General features: G+C 41.3%; 1 protein-coding gene across 8 annotated transcripts in view; it reads left to right on the forward strand.

Moving 5' to 3' along the window:
* cadpsb (Ca2+-dependent activator protein for secretion b) overlaps positions 1-21283 on the forward strand; it is a gene marked incomplete at both ends in the record, with an annotated part of 86501 nt that extends 65218 nt beyond the window's left edge. For 3 of the 8 annotated variants that reach the window (XM_083892693.1, XM_083892694.1, XM_083892695.1), the window contains 11 exons: positions 2969-3075; positions 7564-7720; positions 7810-7951; positions 10700-10855; positions 12057-12204; positions 12328-12402; positions 12490-12573; positions 13295-13327; positions 13698-13805; positions 19311-19415; positions 21107-21283. In XM_083892693.1, the coding sequence (XP_083748819.1) occupies positions 2969-3075; positions 7564-7720; positions 7810-7951; positions 10700-10855; positions 12057-12204; positions 12328-12402; positions 12490-12573; positions 13295-13327; positions 13698-13805; positions 19311-19415; positions 21107-21283 (1292 nt within the window). Of the gene's footprint in view, positions 1-206; positions 240-2968; positions 3076-7563; positions 7721-7809; positions 7952-8563; positions 8726-10699; positions 10856-12056; positions 12205-12327; positions 12403-12489; positions 12574-13294; positions 13328-13697; positions 13806-19310; positions 19416-21106 lie in introns of all 8 variants that reach the window. The other 5 variants (XM_083892689.1, XM_083892690.1, XM_083892688.1 and 2 more) reach the window with 4 other exon arrangements.
* Positions 21284-23918: the final 2635 nt, after the last annotated feature.

The following is a 23918-nucleotide window of genomic DNA, read 5'->3' on the forward strand; positions in this document are numbered from 1 at the left end:
GTCTGTTGCCTCGAGAACCTTCGCTCCCTGGGGCTGAAAATGTTTCCCCCGTGGGGAAAGATATTCTGTAAAAAAAAAAAGAAGAAGAAGAAAAAGGGTCACATGGTGATGAATAACAGCTGCGTATAACGTGACAATAACTCTATAGAAGCTCACTCTAAACATCTCCTCTTCATCTTTCCCTCTCTTCCTGTGTCTCGCCGAAGTTGAGAAAGGTCAAAAGGATCAAAAGGATCCAGGTGAACTCACGTTTAGCTCGTGGTTTAGCCACAGTGCACACACACACACACACACTCACAGGTTGTTCCCTCCCCTTCACCCCCAATATGCATGTACACCGATATACATATACACATATATATATATATATATATATACTTATCCAGGTTTTTAAATGTCTTGCTTTACTTTTAACTATCACTCTATATAAAGTTAATGCAGTGATTGTATTACTTTATACATGTCCTGGAAGTTTGTTTTTTATAAGTATGTGTGTGTGTACACAGAACTGCATTCTTGCATGAAAATAATATACAGTAATACAATCTCTAACAATAAACAATATACTTATTTAAATTTAAAAATCCTCATCAGCTAAGACAAAATAACATTATCTTAAACTTCAGGCAAGGATTATACTGATGACATACAAGTACATACATGCAGTATAATCTTAAATTATTCTATATTTTAAGGGTAAAAAGGGTCAGTTCATATGTAATAAAAAATAAAAGTAAAAAAAAAAGAGCAAACAAATAAACAAAAACATTCCAATCCTGTGGTATACAGTCATGTCAATAGTTATGGTTTTAATGCAACGTCCACCTTCACTACAATATTCATTTTACAGTCTCTAAGGTGGTGTTTCACAGTCAGGAGAAACATTTACTATAGAATAATAATATAAATCCATAAATAGATCCTAAACGAGCAGATAAACCAAAGCTATTCACATGGCTCACTTTTCCACCGGGGGAAAAGAGACGACGATTGTTTATCTTGTTTGCGTTTATTTTATTTTTTTTCTTCCTTGTAATTGTGATGAACTGACCCTTTTCTTTATATATCACACATGTAGTCACATTATTACACATTATTGCATTTGCATATTTTGTTTGAACAATGCAATCTGCAGAGTTCTGGACGTATATAACATTCAGAACTCTGCAGAACTCGTTTATTAACCAGAACCAGGAAGTGAGAGCGTAGGAGTCGCAGTCTCCCTGTAACATGTAGAGTTTAAGCTCCTCCTCCTCCTTCTTCTCGTATACAAAGCACTTTCATGGGCTAAGACTGAGCTAAATTACCAACTTCCCTAAAGAACACTGCGATCGTCCGCTGCTGGTTTATTTGAGGTTCCTCCCAACTGTCGAAATAAAATTGGGGATCCCCAAACTTTGGAATGCCGTATCAGGGAAGTCAGCTCACTAGATATTTTTAAAAGAAGACTTAAAACTTCATCTAGCTCCTTTTTATTCCACCCTGCGTTGTGTTTTATTTGCATATTTAACCTCTTGACTCTCGCCTTTTCCTATTTTATTCCACCCTGTGTTGTATTTTACTGTTTTATTTGCATCTTTTGTTTAATTTCAAAGTTAAAACAGAGTTTTTTTTACTTTTTTACTTTGGACTTTTCCCATTTTATTCCTCCCTGTGTTGTATTTTACTGTTTTATTTGCATTTTTTTTGTTTATTTTATATATTTCCTTTTACTGTGAAGCACTTTGAGCTGCAATCCTTAAGTTAATCATCATCATTATTATTATTATTATTGTCTTAATGGCACCTGTGAGGCTGTGCTGAGCTGTGTCTTCGACACCAAACCCTGATATTTCCAGTCCGCTCCGCGATCCGACCCAATCAGAGCCGTATACAGTTTCCCCGTAGCGCTAATCCATGTGATCCATCCATTAGTGTCGATTAAATGTCCCTGAAGAAGATGACCTCACCTCTGTAGACATCTCAGATTTCCCCTCACGATATAAACTTGACATAAACGGGAACTGAAGGCGTGACCTTAAGTGGCAGACGAGAGATTCTTTCATGTCAGACAGGATCCAAAAATAGAAACTAGAGTCTCTTTGGCCGGAGTATAAATATCCCAGGAAAACGAATACAGATCCCCAGTTAAATCAAGACTGCAATATGTTATATGTAAAGTTATGTATCTATGTGCTTTTAATTTGAAATCTGTTGTAGCCATTGGGTTCCATGTGCAAATTATACACACGTCATTTCACAACTTCACGCAGTCGTGCACAATATTCCCATTTCACGACATGTGACTGTCTTATCAGATCATTCTGTCAGCGACAAGGTAAAAAAGCGAGTGATTCAGAAGCTTTAAAGGAAAACAGAAAGCTTAATTTTAGCGCAACAAAACAGATACAAACACCACCACACTGTCAAAAATAGTCACGTACTTTGCTAAAATCAGACTTAAATTGACTCTAATTCTGTTTAAAAGCGGATTAAAAAAACGACTACAGAATGTGTTTTTAAGATAAATAACTGCTTTTTAAAACATATTAGATGAAAAACTTGAGTTATTTTTTACAGTGTGACTTCAGTGAGTGTTTTTTCCTTTCTTTTTTTTTTAAACCACTGCATGCTCCTAAAACAGATGGCGTATTGAGTAGCACTTCACTTTATGTGCATGTCTCTGACGCAGCATTACCCTCCATCCCAACGCCACTGTTACCTACAGTCACACTCTGTTCTGTTGCTTTTATGTCATGCAGCCTTAAATGCATAGAAATGACAACACACTTGACTTATTTAGGGGGGGGGGGGTGTTTATGGTACGTTAACAGTGTTACAGTGTGTTTGCACGCTAGTTAAATGCTCAAATATATTTATCTATACAGACAGGAGAATTCTTCTGAATAGTCATAAAAGAAAATCCCCCTGGAATCCTTCTCTGTGCTTGACTAACCACTCATCCCTCGCCCTCATCCTTTTGTCTCAGAGAACGTAGGCCGCTTAGTCACACCTGCCAAAAAGCTGGAGGAAACAATTCGCCTGGCGGAGTTAGTCATAGAGGTCCTCCAGCAGAACCAGGAACACCATGCGGAGGTGAGTGAGAACCCTCTGCTCGTCTCCTCCTCAAAACACTCCCCCCCCCTCCTCCTCTATACTCACTCTTATCTCACTCCGCCCCACAACAGGGAGTCAGTCGTATTATTATTATTATCTGTTATAAATAAAGCTGCTTTCATCTAAAAAAAACAAAAAAACATTTTGTTCTAATTTAATTCAGGAGAGCTGTAATTGCCGCTCGATAGAACGTGGAGTCAGAGCATCACGTTTGAGTGAAAGAGAAAACGATATAACAATTTATAGTGAAGTGCGACGTTCAATCGGCCGCTGGAACATGCGATATGAACACAGAGCAGTCAAACGGGTCAGTTTGTGTTACTTTAACCTCAGTTTGCTCTTAACGTTTCCTCTTACAAGACCAAATATGCAGCGGCAAGAGAGTAAATAAATGTTTTACCGACATTAAAGACAGCTCGTGTAATATAAAAGACATCAACGGCTACAATTCCTGCATTCATGATCGCACTTGATCAAAATACAGTCGGATAGAAACCAGGGGCGTCAAACTCATTTTAGTTGACGGGCCGCAGCAGTAAAATGATAGTATAATACTTTAATAAAGTACCTTTTATACAAACCATATTATCAACAACATAAAATAACAATATCCAACAATACTATGGCTGAGTTTACCATTTACACGTGTGCAGTACACTCTTAGAAATATGGGTTCTACAAGGGCTGAGGGTTCTACCTGGAACCATTTCTGAAAAACCCTTTCCCTGAAGAAAGGGTTTTTCAAGGGTTCTTGGTAACACTAATGGTTCCAGTAAGAACCATTTTGATCTAGAGAACCCTTTAAAACCCCTTTCCTCAATAAAGGGTTTTAAAAGGGTTCTTGGTGGAACCCTCCAAAAGGGTTCCAGGTGGAACCTTTATAAAAAGGTTCTACCTGGAGCCAAAAATGGTTCTCCTATGAGGACAACTTACATATCACAGTGGATCCACAAAGCCATGATTAGTATTTGACATTATAATGAATAGATTATACTTATATTTGTGAAATTTTCACTAAATTCGTCCCGTACGTTTACGTTTGACACCCCTGTGCTAAACTAAGTGATTTTTTTATTTGGTGAAATATTGGATAATTTCGTCTCTTAGAAGTTAGAAACCATCAGAGTAATGTAGACTCACGATGATACAGTCACGTCTAAAACAAGTGTTTTGTAACATGACAAACGGTGATTAGTGTACATCATAAAATAGTCTCGTAGCTCGAGCGACAATATTTACCTCTGAACTAGAGTCGGTTAGAGTTGCGTGAATTTAATACGGATAAAAACAAAAGAACAGGTCGCTGGTAATTGTAATTAGCTCATCTATTTGTAGTGCATAACTTTTAAACGTCTGTTCAAAACATTGATGATACATAGATGATTAAGCTATCAACGCTACACAAAAACATCTCTCGGTTTTGCAATAAAGTGGTGCACAAATGTCAAAACAGACACTGACAATAGCAACGTTAAGCTAGCAAAAAGGCTGGAGTTTGACTGAAAACACAAAGAAGCTTCCACAAATAAGCAGTTCTACTGCTAAGAAAAACCCTAGCCATTCAGCCGTTTGACGGTATAAACGACCCCCATTTGCTCCCTCAGTCAGGTCTGATAGTTTTGCTTGACCGAGGCCATTTTCAGAAATCGGCAAACGTTATGCACTGCAGCCTCATGACCTTTGCTTCTATAGACTGAGCTGGCGGAAACGCATGCTGCACATGTTTGGTGTGTGGACCTGACGGTGATCCACTGTGATCCACTGAGAACATGCAGATAAAGCAGATTTATTCTATCTCTCTGAATATGCTTGACAGGCGGCAGTCACAAGTTCTGGAGATCAATCGGTACAGTATTTTTTATTTCATTTCCTTTTCAGTCCCCCCCCCCCCCCCCCCCCATCACGACCTCCTCCCCCTCTGTTTTTGGCATGTGCGCCACTACGGCAACAGGCACCTTCTTTATAGGCAGAGAATGAACCCCTGAGACAGGCTGTGATGTAATGGGGGTGGGCTTATGTCACATAGAGGTGAAGAAATACTTAAAAAAATGTAAAAGGCACTGTAGCTTGCACAACATACTTGTGACCATGAAGCATGTTCATCGGGCCATATAGAGGTTTCCTTTTCCTCTCCAAGCATGCTGAACCAGTAAAGCTCCCCACCCCCCACCCCCACCCCCCAAAGTATGCTCCATTTGAACCTTTTGAAGTCTGATCCACCATAAACATGTGTTTCTCCCTCCATCCAACGATTAATTTCACTTCCCCACTGCCCCCCCCCCCCGGCTTCTCCTCCTCTTCCATCCCCCTCTCTGCTGTCTTAATTGTTAGTTCTGCGTTAAAAAAAAAAAAAAAAAAGAAAAGCCTATAAAACGACTACATTATTGTTTTGTACCTGTGTTCTCACTGTCATATGATCGGTGACTGTCCAAGCAGGGAAAAGAGGTACGTAGTCAAAGTTGAATGAGACTCTTTTTTTTTGCCATAATGCTACATGCATGTTCAGAAGGAAATGCCACCACGTCTCCTCTCTCCGCCCTTTAACCCCCAGGATTGGTCTCCTGACACAGTTGCATCGTCACAGCACTGTAGAACAGCTCCTTTAGGGCTCTTGAACGTAGCTTCGATCAAAGGTTGGAGGCCAAACACCTGGCGACCTTTGAGCTTTTTTTGAGCATCGTTCCTCCTCTTAAACCCTCCTCCTCCTCCTCCTCCTCCTCCTCCTCCTCCTCCTCCTCCTCCTCCTCCTCCTCCTCCCTGTCCATTATTATAACAGTGCCTTCCTCTCCTTGAATGAGACGCTTTTTGTTTGCTGCCTGTTTTTGTCTAAAACTAGAGCTGTCAAGCTTCTTTTTCTTTATTATCATGTTTGATTTGGGCAGGTAAGTCGACAGGTAAGTCAGGTGTTTTTGAAGCCGGATGAGGAAAATGAAAGTGATCAAAAAAAGGGTGGGGAAAAAAAAGCATGCTGCATAATAATAATAATAGTATTAGAAGATTAAGTTTCATTTACCCAACTTTGCCACTTTTTAGACGCAAACTAAGTGAAGCCAAGACTGCCAGCAAAGCAGCGACTGTATTTTCTGCTGTCAAAGGGCCGAGAAAAAACGTCCTGACGGTGCTGGAAATGAAAATGGCCACATGAACCTCGGAGACTCACTTAACTAATTGGAACAGTCCAACACGAGAGGTGCTGTGCGCTGCAGTCTTTGGTGTGCCTGGTTACCGTGCAGTCCGAGATGTGCATGAGTCACGATCCCATCGAGCGCGGGGCAGTGGGTTTGTAAATGATCCGAATCTCGTTACCGTAAAGAGAGACCAGCATGCAGGGAGCTCCACGTTTGCATGAGCAAGGCACTTCCTTAAACTGATGGTGGATTCAGCCAGGGCATGAACATGCAACCACACTGTGTGACGATGATTCTCCTCCTCTCCAGAATGAACTGGATTTAGAATTAATCCCTCCTTCCAAGTCCTAATCACTTCAAGCTGTGGATTTCGAGGTCAGAGTATGTGATGGGAAACGCGCGCACACACATTAAAGCGCAAAGTCCTGCAGAAAGACCAAGTCAGATCAAGTCCTTTCCTTTCTACGATTGAAAGGAATTAGTCGTTAATATTTACTGAAATTGGTCAACGGATCATCTTACGCGTTATGACGTGTTTCCACTAGCGCGACTCGCCTCACCTCGGCACGGCGCGGTTATGTTGCTTTTCCATTAGCAATAGTACCTGGTTTTTTTAATAGGTTCAGATTGTCGTCACAGGAAGAAACACAAGAATCATTGACGGCTCACGTATTAAAAAATTGGTGTGTTTAAATCGGGCTCGGGCCCATAATTACAGTTCATGTGTCGGGCCGGGCAAAGCGCGGACACAACGTGCACGAGCTCGGGTTAGGGTCGGGCTTGATCTAAGCTCTAGTTCAGTGTCAAGTTCAGTGACTTCTAATGATTCAGTTACACTAATAAACAACTTCTTTACCTTAAGTCACTAGTCACTCGTTTGTGTGTTTGTGTCGCGTGTAAAACTGAAGTTACGGCAGTTTCATGCAGCCGTGCCGCGATGACTCCGCCCACTTTGACTAAGTACTATTTTGCAATGGAAAAACAACCAAACCGCGTAGAGTCGAGCCGAGCCGACGTGAGCCGCTACTATTAAGTGGAAAAACACAACGACAAGTGATGAGAATCAGTATGATTCACTAATACTGAAGTCAGCAGAGGGTTAGCTCATCTTTGGCTCCGTCCAAAGGTCAAATATAACGTATATTACGGTAATGTGAGTTGGCTCACATGCCAATTCCCCACAATACTGAAACCATTCCTTTTCCACAAAACCAATGGTACATTCCTTTAAAGCCAATGAACTCCACAACTGTGCACACTAGTCTCCTCCGTCTACTTCCTCATTCCTCGTGTCTTCTTGTTCACCTGCGTCCACTTCCCTTCCTTGCTGTGTCTCTAGGCGTTCGCGTGGTGGACGGACCTCATGGTGGAGCACGCAGAGAACTTCTTGGCCCTCTACGCCATCGACATGGACGCCGCTCTGGAGATCCAATCGCCCGAGAGCTGGGACAGTTTCCCGCTCTTCCAGCTGCTCAACGACTTCCTGCGGAATGACTGTGAGCTCCGGCACTTCTGCAACTTTTATACTAACTAGAGCAACTTCTTCTCGGTGAATTTCTCATTTTCTTTATTCGTCTCCCCACAGATCACCTGTGCAACGGAAAGTTCCACAAACACCTGCAAGATCTGTACGCCCCCCTGGTGGTTAGATATGTGGATCTGATGGAGTCCTCCATCGCACAGTCAATTCACAAGGGCTTTGAGCGAGAGTCCTGGGAGCCTGTAAAGTAAGAATGCCTCTGCTTTTCCGTAGCCAGGCTGCTGCAAGATTGAAGGTTGTTTTTATATTTAGACGACAGAGACTGTGGAGGCTGAGACATCATCTCACAGCCTTCACTTTCAAAGAAAGAAGCATGAAAAAGACTCATTTATGTCTTCTCTAAATAGCCTTTATGTGTCTTACCAATCTCTCCTGAACACATTGGGGTCAGAGCAACATCTAATACGTCTGTTGTGTTTGTGTTTGGTGAACTAACCTTCATAAACCTGTGCTTTGCTGTGAAACTAAAGGCGTTTTTGTTCTGTCGTCATTTCGTTTGTTTGTCGTCGCTCACCACACTTTTTGATTTTGCTAAAGATTCTCTATTATGTCACGTGTTAATCTATGATTTTAGTATTACTTTGCATCATTTAATATACAGTATATCCTTGTACATCTGTTCTACTGTAGGTGTCTTTGATGAAGTACTTGTTCCCATGCGCCAGTTCTACATCTCTGTCGTCAACTAATTTAAGATTTTTTGCGTTCCTTTTATGACATGGTTGTGTTTCTTCACATGGCTTTTTTCTGCAGCTCCCACTCCACTGTTTTTTCTTTTTGTCTGTCTTTTTTTCTGCAGGAGTTTAACAAGTAATCTGCCCAATGTGAATCTACCAAATGTCAACCTCCAAATTCCCAAAGTACCAAATCTGCCCGTGCCAGTAGCAGGACTATCAGTTAACCTTCCGCAAATGCCTAGCTTTTCTACCCCGTCATGGATGGCTGCTATATATGACTCTGAGTGTGTATTCAACGAGTTTACCCTTAGAATCTATCCAACGAGCAGAGGCCGCCCTTGGTACGAAGATGCCGATTATGGACACTACTAAATTTTAAAGAAACATACACGTGAATTTGTCCAGGAACTAAAAATCAACAATCATAAAGTTCATGTTCATGCCAAGGACTCTCTGAGAGGTGTTAGAGTAGATGGGGGGTTCTGCTTTTCTTTTCTTTCCTTTAAATAAATGAGAGGCTGAAACGCTCTCATTTGTCCTAGCATGCATGCTCTTGAGCTGAGGTGTGGAGATACAGGTCAAAACAACAACAAAAAAAACATAATGTTATTATTCCTATAAGGCTAAATGGGATTTACTGTGCAGATCAGCATTTGCAAGGCATGATCTGTAAAGATGTATCTCCTCTGAGCCGTCGTCCAAAAACACATTGTTTGCTTTATAGTCGAGCAGATTAGCAAAAAAAAAAAATCACTCACAACCGGAAAGATGCACAAACATTTGACTGAATGTACCTCATTCTTTTGAAAAATCCCATTAGATAGTAAATTTCAAAATGGCGCCAGTGTAATTTAATTTCCTGCACTCTTAGAAATAAAAGTGCTAAGTAGAACCATATAAGGTTCTATGGCTTGTCCTCATAGGAGAACCCTTTTTGGCACCAGGTAGAACCTTTTTTTATAAAGGAAAAGGGTTTTAAAGGGTTCCCTGGATCAAAATGGTTCTAACTGGAACCATTAGTGTTACCAAGAACCCTTGAAAAACCCTTTCTTTGGTTTTTCAGAAGCAAATGGTTCCAGGTAGAACCTCAGGCCTTGTAGTAGGACCCTTTTGGAACCCTTATTTCGAAGAGTGTGGGCTGATTTCAGTTATTTTGGTGTCAAATGATCGGTAAAAATTCAAATTAATAAATCAAAAATCCTTTTTATATCTCTTTCTGCCATTTTAGGTTTATTCTCATTACAAATGTGATGTGTTTTGCTGGAATAATGTTGTATTGTTGCATTTTTTAAGAAAAATATAAAAATAGAGTAACTGCAGAAAGAGACATAAAAAGTATCACCAAAATCACTGAAATCGACCCAGGAAATGAAATTCTGACGTAAAAGACGGATGGAAATTTACAATTTGAAATTTACGTGGCAAATGGGATTTGGGATTTTGTGCCTCTTGTCAGTTGTGAATGATTTCCCTGAAAAAAATCCATTAACCTGCTCTACTATTAGTGATTCTGAGCAAAACGCAGAGTCCTCATGTCTGTAGGTTCATTTTTGACCTTGAAACACCTGATCGTAATCTGACTGGGGGGGGGGGGGGGGGTGGAGCGAGTGCACTGGAGTGAAGATGATAATCTGGAGAGGCTTGGTCGCTTACATTCAGACTCATTCCTCTTCTTTTTATCACCCTCCCGTCCAGCTCTGTTTCTTTTTCCCCCTCTAATCAGATGTAGTCAGGATGCACAGAGAGGTCTGCATGGTTTGGGTAAAATTCTCCCAGGGGCCCCCCCCCCCACCACCACCACCACCCACACCAGCCTGGGGACATGGACACCGAGAGAGAGGGCCTGTGAATCAATTTGGAACTCATCATAACAACATACAAATGGGGACTATTCCTTCACACACGCCCTCGCTCACATCTCCATTCCCATCCTTGTCTTGACATAGTGTGATTTAGCTGCGGTGACTTGACCTGCATGTGGCCACTTCACATTCCTAGTCAATAATCATACTCTGCAGCATGGTTATTGGTTTGTTCAAGTACACCCCCGCTGTCTGCTCCTGTTCACCCATACACTGAGCGTCCACACACGGGCCTGTCAGTATATGGTGGGAGTGGAACAGCATCCTCCTTTTGCACCTGCCACAATACCCCCCAACCCCCCCTTCCCCCTCACCTTCCCTCCCTTACCCTCCCGTCTCCAGCAGTGTGACGTTCCGTCTTTCTCACCTGTGTTTTGTCGTCTGCGTCAATGGCAGCAACGGCTCCGGGACGTCGGAGGACCTCTTCTGGAAGCTGGACGCCCTGCAGACCTTCATCAGGGACCTGCACTGGCCCGAGGAGGAGTTCGCCAAGCACCTGGAGAGTCGCATCCAGCTCATGTCGAGTAACATGATCGAGAACTGTGTCAAGCGGTGGGTGCTCTCGCCCGACAACAACAACAACAACGAATGACTGGACAGAAATATGCTGAGGACCAACACACACCTATGGAGATTAGATTTGTGTCTTTGTTATTCACTCACATAAAATAGAGTTGCAAGCAAAAAATACATTTGAGAGCAAAAGAGATTAAGCTTGCAAGTTCAAAAGTTGTGCTCGCAACGCCAACTGCACTTAACCCTAGAACACTATCGCTCAAATTCAAAACACCATCACTAACGCCGGGTGATTTTTAACCCGAGATAATAAATACACCCAATAAAAAAGTTATTGTCATCAAAATATATCAAAACATGACAAATTTGAGTAGTGTTCTGTGTCATCCATCCATCATCTACCACTTTATCCCCCACCAGAGGGTCCTGGGGGGTGCTGTGCCTATCTCAGCTGACATTGGGCGATAGGCGTGGTTCACCCTGGACAGTTCGCCAGTCCATCACAGGGTCACATATAGAGACAAACAACCATTCACTCACACTCTCACACCTACGGTCAATTCAGAGTGACCAATTTACCTAATCCCCATTTCGCATGTTTTTGGACTGTGGGAGTAAGCCGGAGAACCCGGAGAAAAACCCACACACACACGGGGGAGAACATGCAAACTCCTTGCAGAAAGGCCCTTGTTCCGAAGTTGTTCCAAACGGGGCTCGAACCCAGGAACCCAGGTCTTCTTGCTGCAAAGGCAAGAGTGCTAACCACTACTCCAAAAAATAAGAAAAATGAATATGAAATCTTGGTTTTCATGAAAATCACATAAATGTATTTTGCACCCGGCAATGGTGTTCTAGGGTTAATGGGCGGGGCCTACACTGATGGATGAGAGAAGCGTTTCTATTGGTTGCCTTTGAACTGCAAAAACGGACGCGATGAAAGGTCAGCCAGAGAATCGGCGTGCAGAGGAAACGATCTAGCCTCAAAACAGCCTCGGACTATTGGGAAGTTGGAACGGTCGTCTTACGTCGCACTGTGAACCAATAGAAACTATTCTCTCATCCATCAGTGTGTAGGCCCCGCCCATTAAGTGCAGTTGGAGTTGCGAGCGAAACTTGCAACCTGTTCTCTTTAGCTCTCGAATGTATTCTTTGCTTGCAACTCCATTTTGTGTGAGTGAATAATAAAGACACACAAATCTATCTCTGTACACACTGAAATATCCCCCTTGCGTTGCAGCACCAGGATGGCGTTTGAGTCCAAGCTGACGAAGAGCAGCAAGTCCACTGATTTCCGCATTTCTCCGTCCTTATGCACTATGTTCAACGTGATGGTGGACGCCAAGGACCAATCGGCCAAACTGTGCGCTATGGAGATGGGCCAAGAGGTAAAGCCTTCATCTGGAACAGTGAGGGCATCATGTTAACGTCGTCAAGTTTATTCCTTACATATGCACCGACGTTGATGTCCGTGTTTAAAACGACGCGTTTGTTGTTTGTTGTTGTTGCAGAAACAGTTCCACTCACAGATAGACGAGCTGATCGAGGAGAGCGTGAAGGACATGATCCAGCTCCTGGTGGCAAAGGTGAACCCTGGAGATCACAGACAACAGAATTATAACCTTTTATAAAAGTCATGATTTCATAAATGTGGATGTTTTTTACCCCTTCAGTTTGTTGCCATCCTGGAAGGTGTGTTGGCAAAGATTTCCAGATACGATGAAGGCACTCTCTTCTCCTCGTTCCTCTCCTTCACGGTGAGATGAAGCCTATTGTTCCTTCAATACCAAAGTAAATCAGCACCAGAATCATTAGAAAAATACATGAGCTGCTTATCTATAATAATGTACCAGTAAAATACTTCACCTATTGGCATTTAGCTTCGTATTTTACTAGAATAGGGGTCGAATCTTTGAAAAAAAAAATTCTTCTCAACCTCAGTTTCCCCTGAGTTGGAAAATATCTTCATTCTTTTTTTTGGTCCTCTTAGCATAACTGTTAGCAAAGATGGCGGACACCGTTTACATTCTGAGAATGAGGTCCCGTACCCCTAGGGGTGGCTCTAAAAAGTGCGGAATTAGCGTTGCTAGCGTTTCAAGCCTCGGACCAAGTGACCAATTGTGGGCGCGTCACAAAACAATTCCCAGAATGCACTGTAAACAGCGTCCGCCATCTTTGCTAACAGTTATGCTAACAGGACCACAAAAAAGAATGAAGATATTTCTCAACTCAGGGGAAACTGGAAGCACAGTTATACTGCAATATTACCCCTATTCGAGTAATACACAGCTAAATGCAAATCAGTGAAGTATTTCTTTAAAATACTAAATAATTTTGCAGATTTACGTTGAATAAGCTTTTGTTAGAAATGCTCAAACTTCACAGGTTTCGTATCATGTCAGGCATTAGTAACAAACAGTTTGTTGGTGTTTTTAACCCTGACCTTGTGTCAAAAATGTCTTTTTGTTGTGATTTCAGGTGAAAGCTGCCTCAAAATATGTGGACGTACCTGTAAGTGGAAGAACTTCTGCTACTCCCCTGTTTGCTCCTGGGTTTATTTGAGGTCCAGAGTGTAAAATTTGGGTGAAATTATTTCTAATTTGAAGAGAAATTGAACATAAAATAGTTACGTTTATAAGTGTAAACACACTTTCTTGTATATAATTGTAGTTCTGAGGACTATTTAGGACCACCATGTTTTACATTAGCTCACAGTGGACAATAAACCAAACATCTGCATATGTTCTTCAACACTTGAGGGACATAAAATGCAACTTCAGCAAAAAAAAAACTTTTAACCTTTCCTAGCTTAGAAAAAAATGAACAATATACACAACAATGTGAATAAATCTGTCTGTGTTTGCTTTCATTTGCGGTGCAGAAACCTGGCATGGACGTGGCTGACGGCTATGTGACCTTTGTGCGCCACTCTCAGGATATGCTTCGTGATAAGGTCAATGAGGAGGTGTATATAGAAAGGTTATTTGATGTAAGTAAGATGCCATCTCCTCCTTACACCAAGGGAGGGGCCTTCCAAAATGTGGCAAAACAACAGGGCAGAGAGGGATAAGTCCCATTTTCAGACCAGGAAATGTATTTTCCACACACTTTCTCCGCTCTTTCTTCCTGTCTCTCTTCTCTCTAAACTTTAGCTGCTGCCCTCCGCATAATGGTGTGCATTGCCACAGTTGCTTTTGGGCCTTTGTGTCTTAAAAAAAAGGAAACTTTTATTTACAAAGAGTCCATAAAAGCATCCTCAACAAAAAAAAACAAAAAAAAAACAGGATTATTAGAAAGCAGTGCTCTCTGGGAAATCACAACACTATCCGCAGTGATGGTGTGTGTGTGTGTGTTCCGTGCTGTTACGCTGATCGGACACTTTCCACATAACACATGTCAGTCACCTTAAAGAGTTGACACTCAGTCCTCTGTGGTCCAGTCCATGCAGGGGAGAACCTGTGCAGGGTTCTCTATGAGAAGTGAAGACGATGGGTGATGGATGCTGCTGGATGGACCTGAAGGACGTGATGATGTGTCAAACTCTGGGTCTGACATGTCACATTATACCCTCGGTCTGTCAGAGCACTGGTTTCCAACCTGCAGATAAACACAACGCAAGGCGGTGAAAAGGATTTACAGGAAATGGAAGAACATCATCATGTTTGGAGCCTGATGTACCTGTTTGAGTAGTACTTGAATTTTACTTTCACTTTTGATTAATTAGACAGGGATATTTTTCAGTGATCAATCACAGGAGAGACTATAAAACAGCATCAAAATGTCACTTTAAAGGTGCATTATGTAATAAATGATAAAATCCTCCTAATATGTCACAGAGACTCAGGAATAATGTTCATATAACAAACTGAACTCACCAACAACAACAGTACAGACAAAATATTGAAATATATGAAGTTAATTTAAAAAAACCGGGAATAAATCTAAAAAATTAAGTCAATAATAATGTAATTAAACACTGCTCAAAGCACAGCTGAGAAATAAAGGTTCTAAAAGGGTTACAAGGGCTGAGGTTCTACATTTGATTCTGAAAAAGCTTTCCTGAATAAAGGGTTTTAAAAGGGTTCTTGGTGGAACCTTTATAAAAAGGTTCTACCTGGAGCCAAAAGGGTTCTCCTACAAGCCTAAGGTTCTCTGACAAGCCAGAGAACCTTATATGGTTCTACTGCGCACTTTTATTTCTAAGAGTGTAAATACTTTTTGTTCAGCACAACTGAGACAATCTGAAACAAAAAAACCCGATATAAACAGTAAAAAGTACACAAAATGTTTAAAATCAGATTGAATTTGCGAAATTTGGAAATATGCAACAGCTCAAAGTTCATTAACTTACACAATAAAAAAGGGTTAGGGTTAGACTGACTTCTGCACAATTATAGCTACTTTATATCACTGCTAAAAATGTGGTATAAAAATAATAATAAAAAAAAAATACAAATACACACACCCAGGATGTCCATATAAGGAGTGTATTATTGTGTATTATTATTAGTGTATAATTCCCACGGCAAATGACCATGGGTGCACCTGCAGCACAGATTCACGAGCTACGACCAAATCTCTGCGCTCTTATTCTGAAACTTTTTGCCAAAATTAAAAAAAATCCCCATCGTACCACATAGAATCAAGCTTTTTCAGGGAACATATCTTCTGGTATAACTCTCTGGTCACTTACACCTGCTTATTATACTATACTTTATATTTGTCAACTATATACAACTATATTACATCGTAGCATAAACATACAGTAGCTGCAGCAGAAACCAGTGAAAAGGAAGCAGTTTAAGAATCAGGTTGGGAACCAGTGTGTGTGTGTGTGAGGGTGAAGAGAGCACTGTCTTACACCAACATAATCCTCACGGGGATACATTGACAATAATGTGTCCCCCCCCCCCCTCCTCCTCCCATATGTGATTCTTAACAACACATAATGCTGTGATGTGTGTGTGCTTCATGTCATTCAGAAAGTCTACAGGTGTTTCTTTAACAGCTTGTTTTGTGTGTGTTTTCACCGTTTATCGGGGTCTCAGTCATGTGACGCTGTGACACAGACACAGACGTCTCTCTCTCTCTCTCCCCCCTTTTTTTTTTTTTTTTGGTTTCCTACGTTGATGTTGTTCTGTAGAAGCGTTTCCTGCCCAGATAAACACTATGTTTTTTTGTTTTTTCGTCGTGGTTTTTGGGAAGCGAGCGGTGACGCAGTGATGTGACGTGGCTCTGCTTTTGTCTACGAGGTCCACATCGGGCTCCACTGTGTGTGTGTGTGTGTGTGTGTGTGTGTGTGTGTGTGTGTGTGTGTGTGTGTGTGTCGTCAGTCCTTTTTTTCCTCCTCAGCACTATATCACGTTGAATTAAAAACCACCAGCCCCCGTCCTCCTCTCCCTCCTCGCCAGCTGTGAATGCTTCAGTTTGAGCGTCACTTTAAGTCCAAACAGTGTCAGTGTTTCTCTGGTTCCATCGGCATGTTTCTCCGCTCATCCTCATCATCCTCATCATCCTCATCATCCTCATCATCCTCATCATCCTCATCCATCTGCATGTGACTCCATGTCTGTCGATGTCGCACAGGCTGAACCTAATCTCTCTTTCTTTCGCTATAGTTTCCTCCTTTTTCTGATTAACACCATCCCTGCTGCCTCCTCTCTTCTTTAAAAAAAAAAAAAAAAAGTGGCACTTATCTCCAACGTTGCGTTGTTTTATCACATTATGTTGGTCGGCATGATTTTAGAGTCAAATAATCTTCCTGTGTACATCTTCTAGCATGACCCTCCTCCTCCTCCTCCTCCTCCTCCTCCTCCTCCTCAGACTTCTTGCCTCATTTGCCTCACATAGAGCAGTCTTCCTCAGCACATCCTCTGCCTCCCACCCACTCTGCGAGGTCTGCATGCTCTGCACGCTTAACTCGACTGTGAAGTGGACAGGCATCTGCATATCCGGGGCCTCCTCAAGTTCAAACTCCCCACTTTTTGAACCAAAATAACAACAACAACGACAACAACAACAAAAATCCTCTCTCACGTCTAATCCAGGCCTTACAGATGAACCTTCTTTTGCATTCCTGCCTACTCACATGTTTAAAAGTCTTTTTTTTCTTGGTATTTCTTGGAGGTTTGACACGTGTTTCTGTCTCAGACTGAGATGCTCTTCTCTTGTATCGTCCAATATAATCCAAGGTTACCAGAGGCGACAGAGTACACAGCTTCATTTACTTGAGTAAAAGTACAGATACCCCTTGCTAAATTTTACTCAAGTACAAGTAAAAGTACTACAGTCAGATGTCTACTTAAGTAAAAGTACTGAAGTTCTTGTTTTTAAAAGTACTTGGAGTATCATGAGTACAAGAGTACACTTTTCTAAATATTGTGATGAGGACAAGTGAATGATAATGATGAGGAGGACAAGTGAATGATGAGGACAGGTGAATGATGAGGACAGGTGAGGACAAGTGAATGATGAGGACAAGTGAATGATAATGATGAGGAGGACAAGTGAATGATGAGGACAGGTGAGGACAAGTGAATGATGAGGACAAGTGAATGACGACAGGTGAACGATGAGGACAAGTGAATGATGAGGACAGGTGAATGTTAATGAGGACAGGTGAACGACAAGTAAATGATGAGGACAGGTGAATGATGTGGTCAAGTGAATGATGAGGACAGGTGAGGACAAGTGAATGATGAGGACAGGTGAATGGTGACAGGTGAATATTAATGAGGACAGGTGAACGATAAGTAAATGATGAGGACAGGTGAATGATGAGGACATGTGAATGATGAGGACATGTGAATAATGAGGACTGGTGAATGATGACAGGTGAACGATGAGGACAAGTGAACGATGAGGACAAGTGAATGATGAGGACTGGTGAATGATGACAGGTGAACGATGAGGACAAGTGAACGATGAGGACAAGTGAATGATGAGGACAGGTGAATGTTAATGAGGACAGGTGAACGATAAGTGAATGATGAGGACAGGTGAATTGGTGTTAATGAAGGTCATTTACTGAGTGAGAAAGTTAAAACAAGTACAAGTAAAAGTACTAGTCAGATGTCTACTTAAGTAAAAGTACTGAAGTATTTGTTTTTAAAAGTACTTGAGTATCATGAGTACAAGAGTACATTTTCTAAATATTGCATTACTACTGCCACAGTGCTTACATTTACGTATAGAAACGTCCTTCATGTTATGAAAAATGTTCATGTTAATACCTTAAAAAATTTAAAAGGAATTGAAAGTAAAATTAAGCCTTTTTCATCTTTTTACCTTTTATGTTGCTTTATTTCACTCACTCTCACTCACTCTCACTCGCCCACAACAAAGTTTTGTTTTGGTAAACACAGCAGACGAAGTGAAGCGAACATTATCATTAACATGTTCAGAATATTTAAATAGTCTGGTGAGGTGGGGGCCACGTGTTGGTACATTCCTGAGATGGACCTGCTGCGTCTTCATCCAATATTTGTACTTGAGTAAAGTCGTGAGTACTCCCCAAAAATGATACTCGACTAAAGTACAGATCCCTCAAATTTGTACTTAAGTACTGTACTCAAGTAAATGTACTCCGTTCCTGTCCGACTCTGTAGATCGTGGTGAGAAACTAACGCCACTGAAGTAACGCTGAGAAAAAGGTACAAGAAAATAGCACCTCCTCCTCCTCCTCCTCCTCCTCCTCCTCCTCCTCGCCTGACAACCATGTTCTCATTTTCACTTTATTTTTTTTTTCCTTGTGTCAAAACTATCAATTTTCAACTAGAATGTCGACTTGAAAACTAATTATAAGCAAAAGGCAAAAGTAATTGCCTTCAGTAATTGATGCCGGTAATTAACGCCATTTTTTTTAAACAAAGTATTAACTCGGAGAACATTCTTTTCCTCTTTCACAGAGTAATTACAGTTCACAACAGGTCAATAGCTCATTACTTTTGGAAAATGTTGCTCTAGTTTTAAACTAAAAATTGACCTTTTTTTTCCACCGGGTGTGAACGTCAAACACTCACTCTTTCACTTCATTTTCTTGACTCCGTTCCGTTCTAATTAGCTTTCAATCTGTCTTTTACGTTAATTAGTCGTCAATAAGTCATTAGGTTTTCATGTTTGATTCATGAATATCTCAGTGAGCTGTTGATGCCTAATTATGTGTCGCTGATACATTTGTAGCCTCTAAAAACGCACACACTCTGTACAGTAAACCTGTATATTGTGCTTTTTTTCCCTCTTAATTTGTGTTCACTTACATTATCGTCTGACTCATGAAACGTCAGTCGTGTCAAAGTGGTTTTAAGACTCTTCATTAACACGGAGGTTTTATTGACGTGGTGCAGAAACACACGGGTGTTTGAACGCTGACGTCATCGTCAGGCTTCTGCGGCGACTCGTCGTGCGAGTCTTCACGGTCACGAGATTGTGTTTGAGGATGTGTGTGCGAGAGTGTGTGTATCTTGCTGGAGAGCGTTGTGTTTATGTGTTTCAGCAATGGTACACTGCCACCATGAACCTGCTGGGGACCTGGCTCACTGAACGCATGGATCAGCAGCTCCACGTCTACCAGCTCAAGATCCTGATCAGGATCACAAAGGTAAGGACAGTAGAACCCACGGGAGGTAAAAGCAGAGGTGGAACGTCATGAATTACATTTACTCACGTTACTGCGTTTTTAAAATGTGTAGTTTTATTGTTTTTTCTGGAAGTACATGTACTTCACTACGTATTGGATGATGATGAGGAAAGGTGAGGACAGGTAACTGACGAGGACAAGTGAATGACGAGGACAGGTGAATAACGAAGACAGGTGATGGTGAGGACAGGTGAATGATGAGGACAGGTGAATGATGAGGACAGGTGAATGATGAGGACAAGTGAATAATGAGGACATGTGAATGATGAGGACAGGTGACTGATGAGGACAGGGGAACAATAAAGACAGGTTAATGATGAGGACAAGTGAATGATGAGGGTACGTGAATGCTGAAGACAGGTGAATGATGAGGACAGGTGAATAATGAGGAGAGGTGAACGATGAGGACGAGTGAATAATGAGGAGAGGTGAATAATGAGGACAAGTGAATAATGAGGACATGTGAATGATGAGGACATGTGAATAATGAGGAGAGGTGAACGATGAGGACAGAACGATGAGGACGAGTGAATAATGAGGAGAGGTGAATAATGAGGACAAGTGAATGATGAGGACATGTGAATGATGAGGACATGTGAATAATGAGGAGAGGTGAACGATGAGGACATGTGAATGATGAGGACAGGTGACTGATGAGGACAGGTGACTGATGAGGACAGGTGAATGATGGGGACATGTGAATGATGAGGACAGGTGACTGATGAGGACAGGTGAATGATGGGGACATGTGAATGATGAGGACAGGTGAATAATGAGGACATGTGAATGATGAGGACAAGTGAATAATGAGGACATGTGAATGATGAGGACATGTGAATAATGAGGAGAGGTGAACGATGAGGACATGTGAATGATGAGGACAGGTGACTGATGAGGACAGGTGAATGATGGGGACATGTGAATGATGAGGACAGGTGAATGATGAGGACATGTGAATAATGAGGACATGTGAATGATGAGGACATGTGAATAATGAGGAGAGGTGACTGATGAGGTAAGGTAAATGATGAGGACATGTGATGATGAGGACAAGTGAATAATGAGGACATGTGAATGATGAGGACATGTGAATAATGAGGAGAGGTGAACGATGAGGACATGTGAATGATGAGGACAGGTGACTGATGAGGACAGGTGAATGATGGGGACATGTGAATGATGAGGACAGGTGAATGATGAGGACAGGTGAATAATGAGGAGAGGTGACTGATGAGGACAGGTGAATGATGAGGACATGTGAATGATGAGGACATGTGAATAATGAGGAGAGGTGACTGATGAGGTAAGGTAAATGATGAGGACATGTGAATGATGAGGACATGTGAATGATGAGGACAGGTGAATGATGAGGACAGGTAAATGATGGGGACAGATTAAGGACGAGGACAGGTGACTGATGGAGAGGACATGTCAGGACAAGTGAATGACATGAATAGGCGTAAATGAAGGTCTCTGACTGAGTGAGAAAGTTCAAACTCTGGTGACCTTTGACCCGTGTTGACTGACACATTATACATTTTTAGACCAGTACTTTTTACTCGTACTAAAGTCAAACTTCATGAAAGTCGTGGTACTTTCAGAGTCACTGTGTCCTCACAGTCCTGACCCTCGTCTCCGTTTGTTCCCTGCAGAAGAAGTACAGGGACTTCAGGCTGCAGGGCGTCCTCGACTCCACCCTGAACAGCAAGATGTACGAAACCGTGCGCACCAGGCTGACGATGGAGGAGGCCAGTGCGTCAGTGAGGGAGGGGGGAATGCAGGGCATCTCCATGAAGGACAGCGACGAGGAGGACGAAGAGGACGACTAGAGGCTGTGCACTGACACTACAGACCCCCCTGTTTCCCCCTCACCCCCCCAAAAAAAAAAACTCCCCCTGAAAAACCCCCCTTTAACACTTTTGACTTTAGCCTGGTTACCGATGCATGTACCAACTCAGATAGCCACTCTAGGACCTCTTTGTCAGCTCGAAAAATGCCTATGAAGGAACTATTAACTATTAAAAAAATAGTATACGGAAAACTCTAAATAACAATAATAATAATAATAATAATAAAAAAAAACGTTTAAAGAAAAACAAAAAAAAAAAAATAACCACGATTGGCAGTTTAGCTGTGTCATGATAAAGATACCACATATCTTTGTTTCATTCATTTTCTGAAACCATTCCTATGTGTTAATAAGCAATATGGAGAACCATTCGTTTGAAAAATGTTGAGTGAGATTAAATAGGTGTGTGTCCCCGTCCAACGCAAACCTATATGGAGCTTCTTTGTCGTATTCTACATTCATTAATGGTTACACTGTCGTGATGATGATGAGTGTGTGTGTGTGTGTGTGTGTGTGTGTGTGTGTGCGTGTGTGGACCCCTTTCCTTTGTCTTGTCTGTTTTTAAGTGAATGCCAACTGCTTCAAACTGAAAATAATAATAATAATAATAATAATAATAAAAAAAACAAAAAAAAACCTCTGTATTTGTTTACGGCTGTTTCAGACCAAACTGTCGTCTCAACATCAACAGTCAGTGGAGAAAACTGCGTTTGTACCATGTGTCGATTCTCTGTGATTTCATCTCAGTTACTGGTTATAGACGCAGGTTCAACAGGAGCCATGAACTTCAACATGTGGGTATTCTAGAGATGCAATATTCTCATCGCTCCATTTTGATAACTTGGGAGATTCTATTTTTATTTCAACATTCAAAAAGGCCTTGAAACAGGGGTTCTATTTTAATTGAGTTGCACTTTTACAGAGAAAAGAGCAAAAAAAAAAAAGAAGAATTTTTTTTATCGAGAAAAAACAACAGCAACAAAAGAGTTTAAAAAAAAAAAAAAGAGAAAAAAAGGTTGGTCTGTCTTTGTTCTGTAATTGTGTAGAATGAGATGTCAGGCATTTGTTTGGGTGTCAATGTTGTTTTGTATATATTATATAAATATATATAAATATAAAATGCTGTACATTGCATTCTGAGCCATTGCTGCATGCCCGTGGGTTCCCACCTTTCCCCCCCCCAAAAAAAACGCTTTTTGTTTTTTCTTTTTTTTCCGTGTGAATTAGCTGGTGGATTCATTCTTGCTTTTGCCTTATGAACGCCAACAGTTGTAATATGCAAGAGCTGTGGCCTCCAAAAATAAAAAATATTGTACATGTGCATCCTCTGTTCGTGTTGTGACTCACTCACTTCCCCCAGAGGTTCATCAGCGTAAATGAGAAACCTCACATTTTCAACTCAGCGACTCGTGCGTGAACACGAGTGATACTTTTAACTCATTGGCTGCCAACGACGTCTACAGACGCCAATTAAAATACAACCGTTCACTGCCAATGACGTCTGATGAAAGAAGAGAGGCTACGCTTTCTTTTGGTAGTTTCGGTGTTTCCGTAAGTCATAGAACGCACCGTTTTGTGGGTCTTGGAAAATCAGTCAAAATGCTTTAAAACGCTTGGCTGAAAATGGCTGGCAGCCAATGTTAAAGGTGCATTATGTAATAAATCATAAAATCCTCCTAATATGTCACAGAGACTCAGGAATAATGTTCATATAACAAACTGAACTCACCAACAACAGTACAGACAAAATATTTGCATTAAAAAAAATATTTTACAGACTGCAAATCATGTTTATGTTTTGAAATCATGTTTTGGCATGTGGCGCCACCTACCGCCGTCTACCAATCATTGCAGTCAGTGGCGTCTCAGCTGCCGAGCAACCACGGGTTGCCAGTTAAGTCAGGAAACGAAACCTAAAAGATCTCGGTATTTTGAATTTGAGTGTAGTAACCCGTTTTGGCCACATTCTTACATATGGCGCCTTTTAGTATATAAAAATACATGAAGTTGTAGCTCAGTTTACACACTGGCGAGTATATGCAAGTTCAAATCAGGTCCAGATTGAGACGCAACATTATGATTGACCTACTTCTGTCATGTACAGTAGTAATTGTCCAATACGAGTTCTGAATACACTGATAAAAATGCCTCTAAAATATAACCACAATTAAGGTAAAATTAGTTGTTTGAGGCAAGAAAAATACTTTTTAAGTTAAGTACTTTGAAACAAGTCAAATTATCTTAAGCATCTCCAGCGTTATTTAGTAAATATATATAATAGTACATATTTTCAATTTTTTGCAGTGTATGAATTAATTTCAACTCTATACAGAGATAATCTACTATTTCTATAGATTATATTTGAGAATACTCACATATGATATTGGAACTGAAGTGAATACTCCTCCTCCTCCAACGTTGCATGGCGACAGACTGACAGCAGGGGGCGACCTTTGAAAATAATCCACCCATCAGTGGTTATGTATGACAATGCTGTGCACCCAAACTCAGACTTTAATCCATCTACCACTTTATCGTCCACATGAGGTTAAACCCTGGATAATTCACCCGTCCATCACAGTGAAACATGTAGAGACAAACAAACATCCATTCTC

This window comes from Microchirus variegatus, assembly GCF_963457635.1.
Source record: "Microchirus variegatus genome assembly, chromosome: 7".
NCBI classification, from domain to species: domain Eukaryota; kingdom Metazoa; phylum Chordata; class Actinopteri; order Pleuronectiformes; family Soleidae; genus Microchirus; species Microchirus variegatus.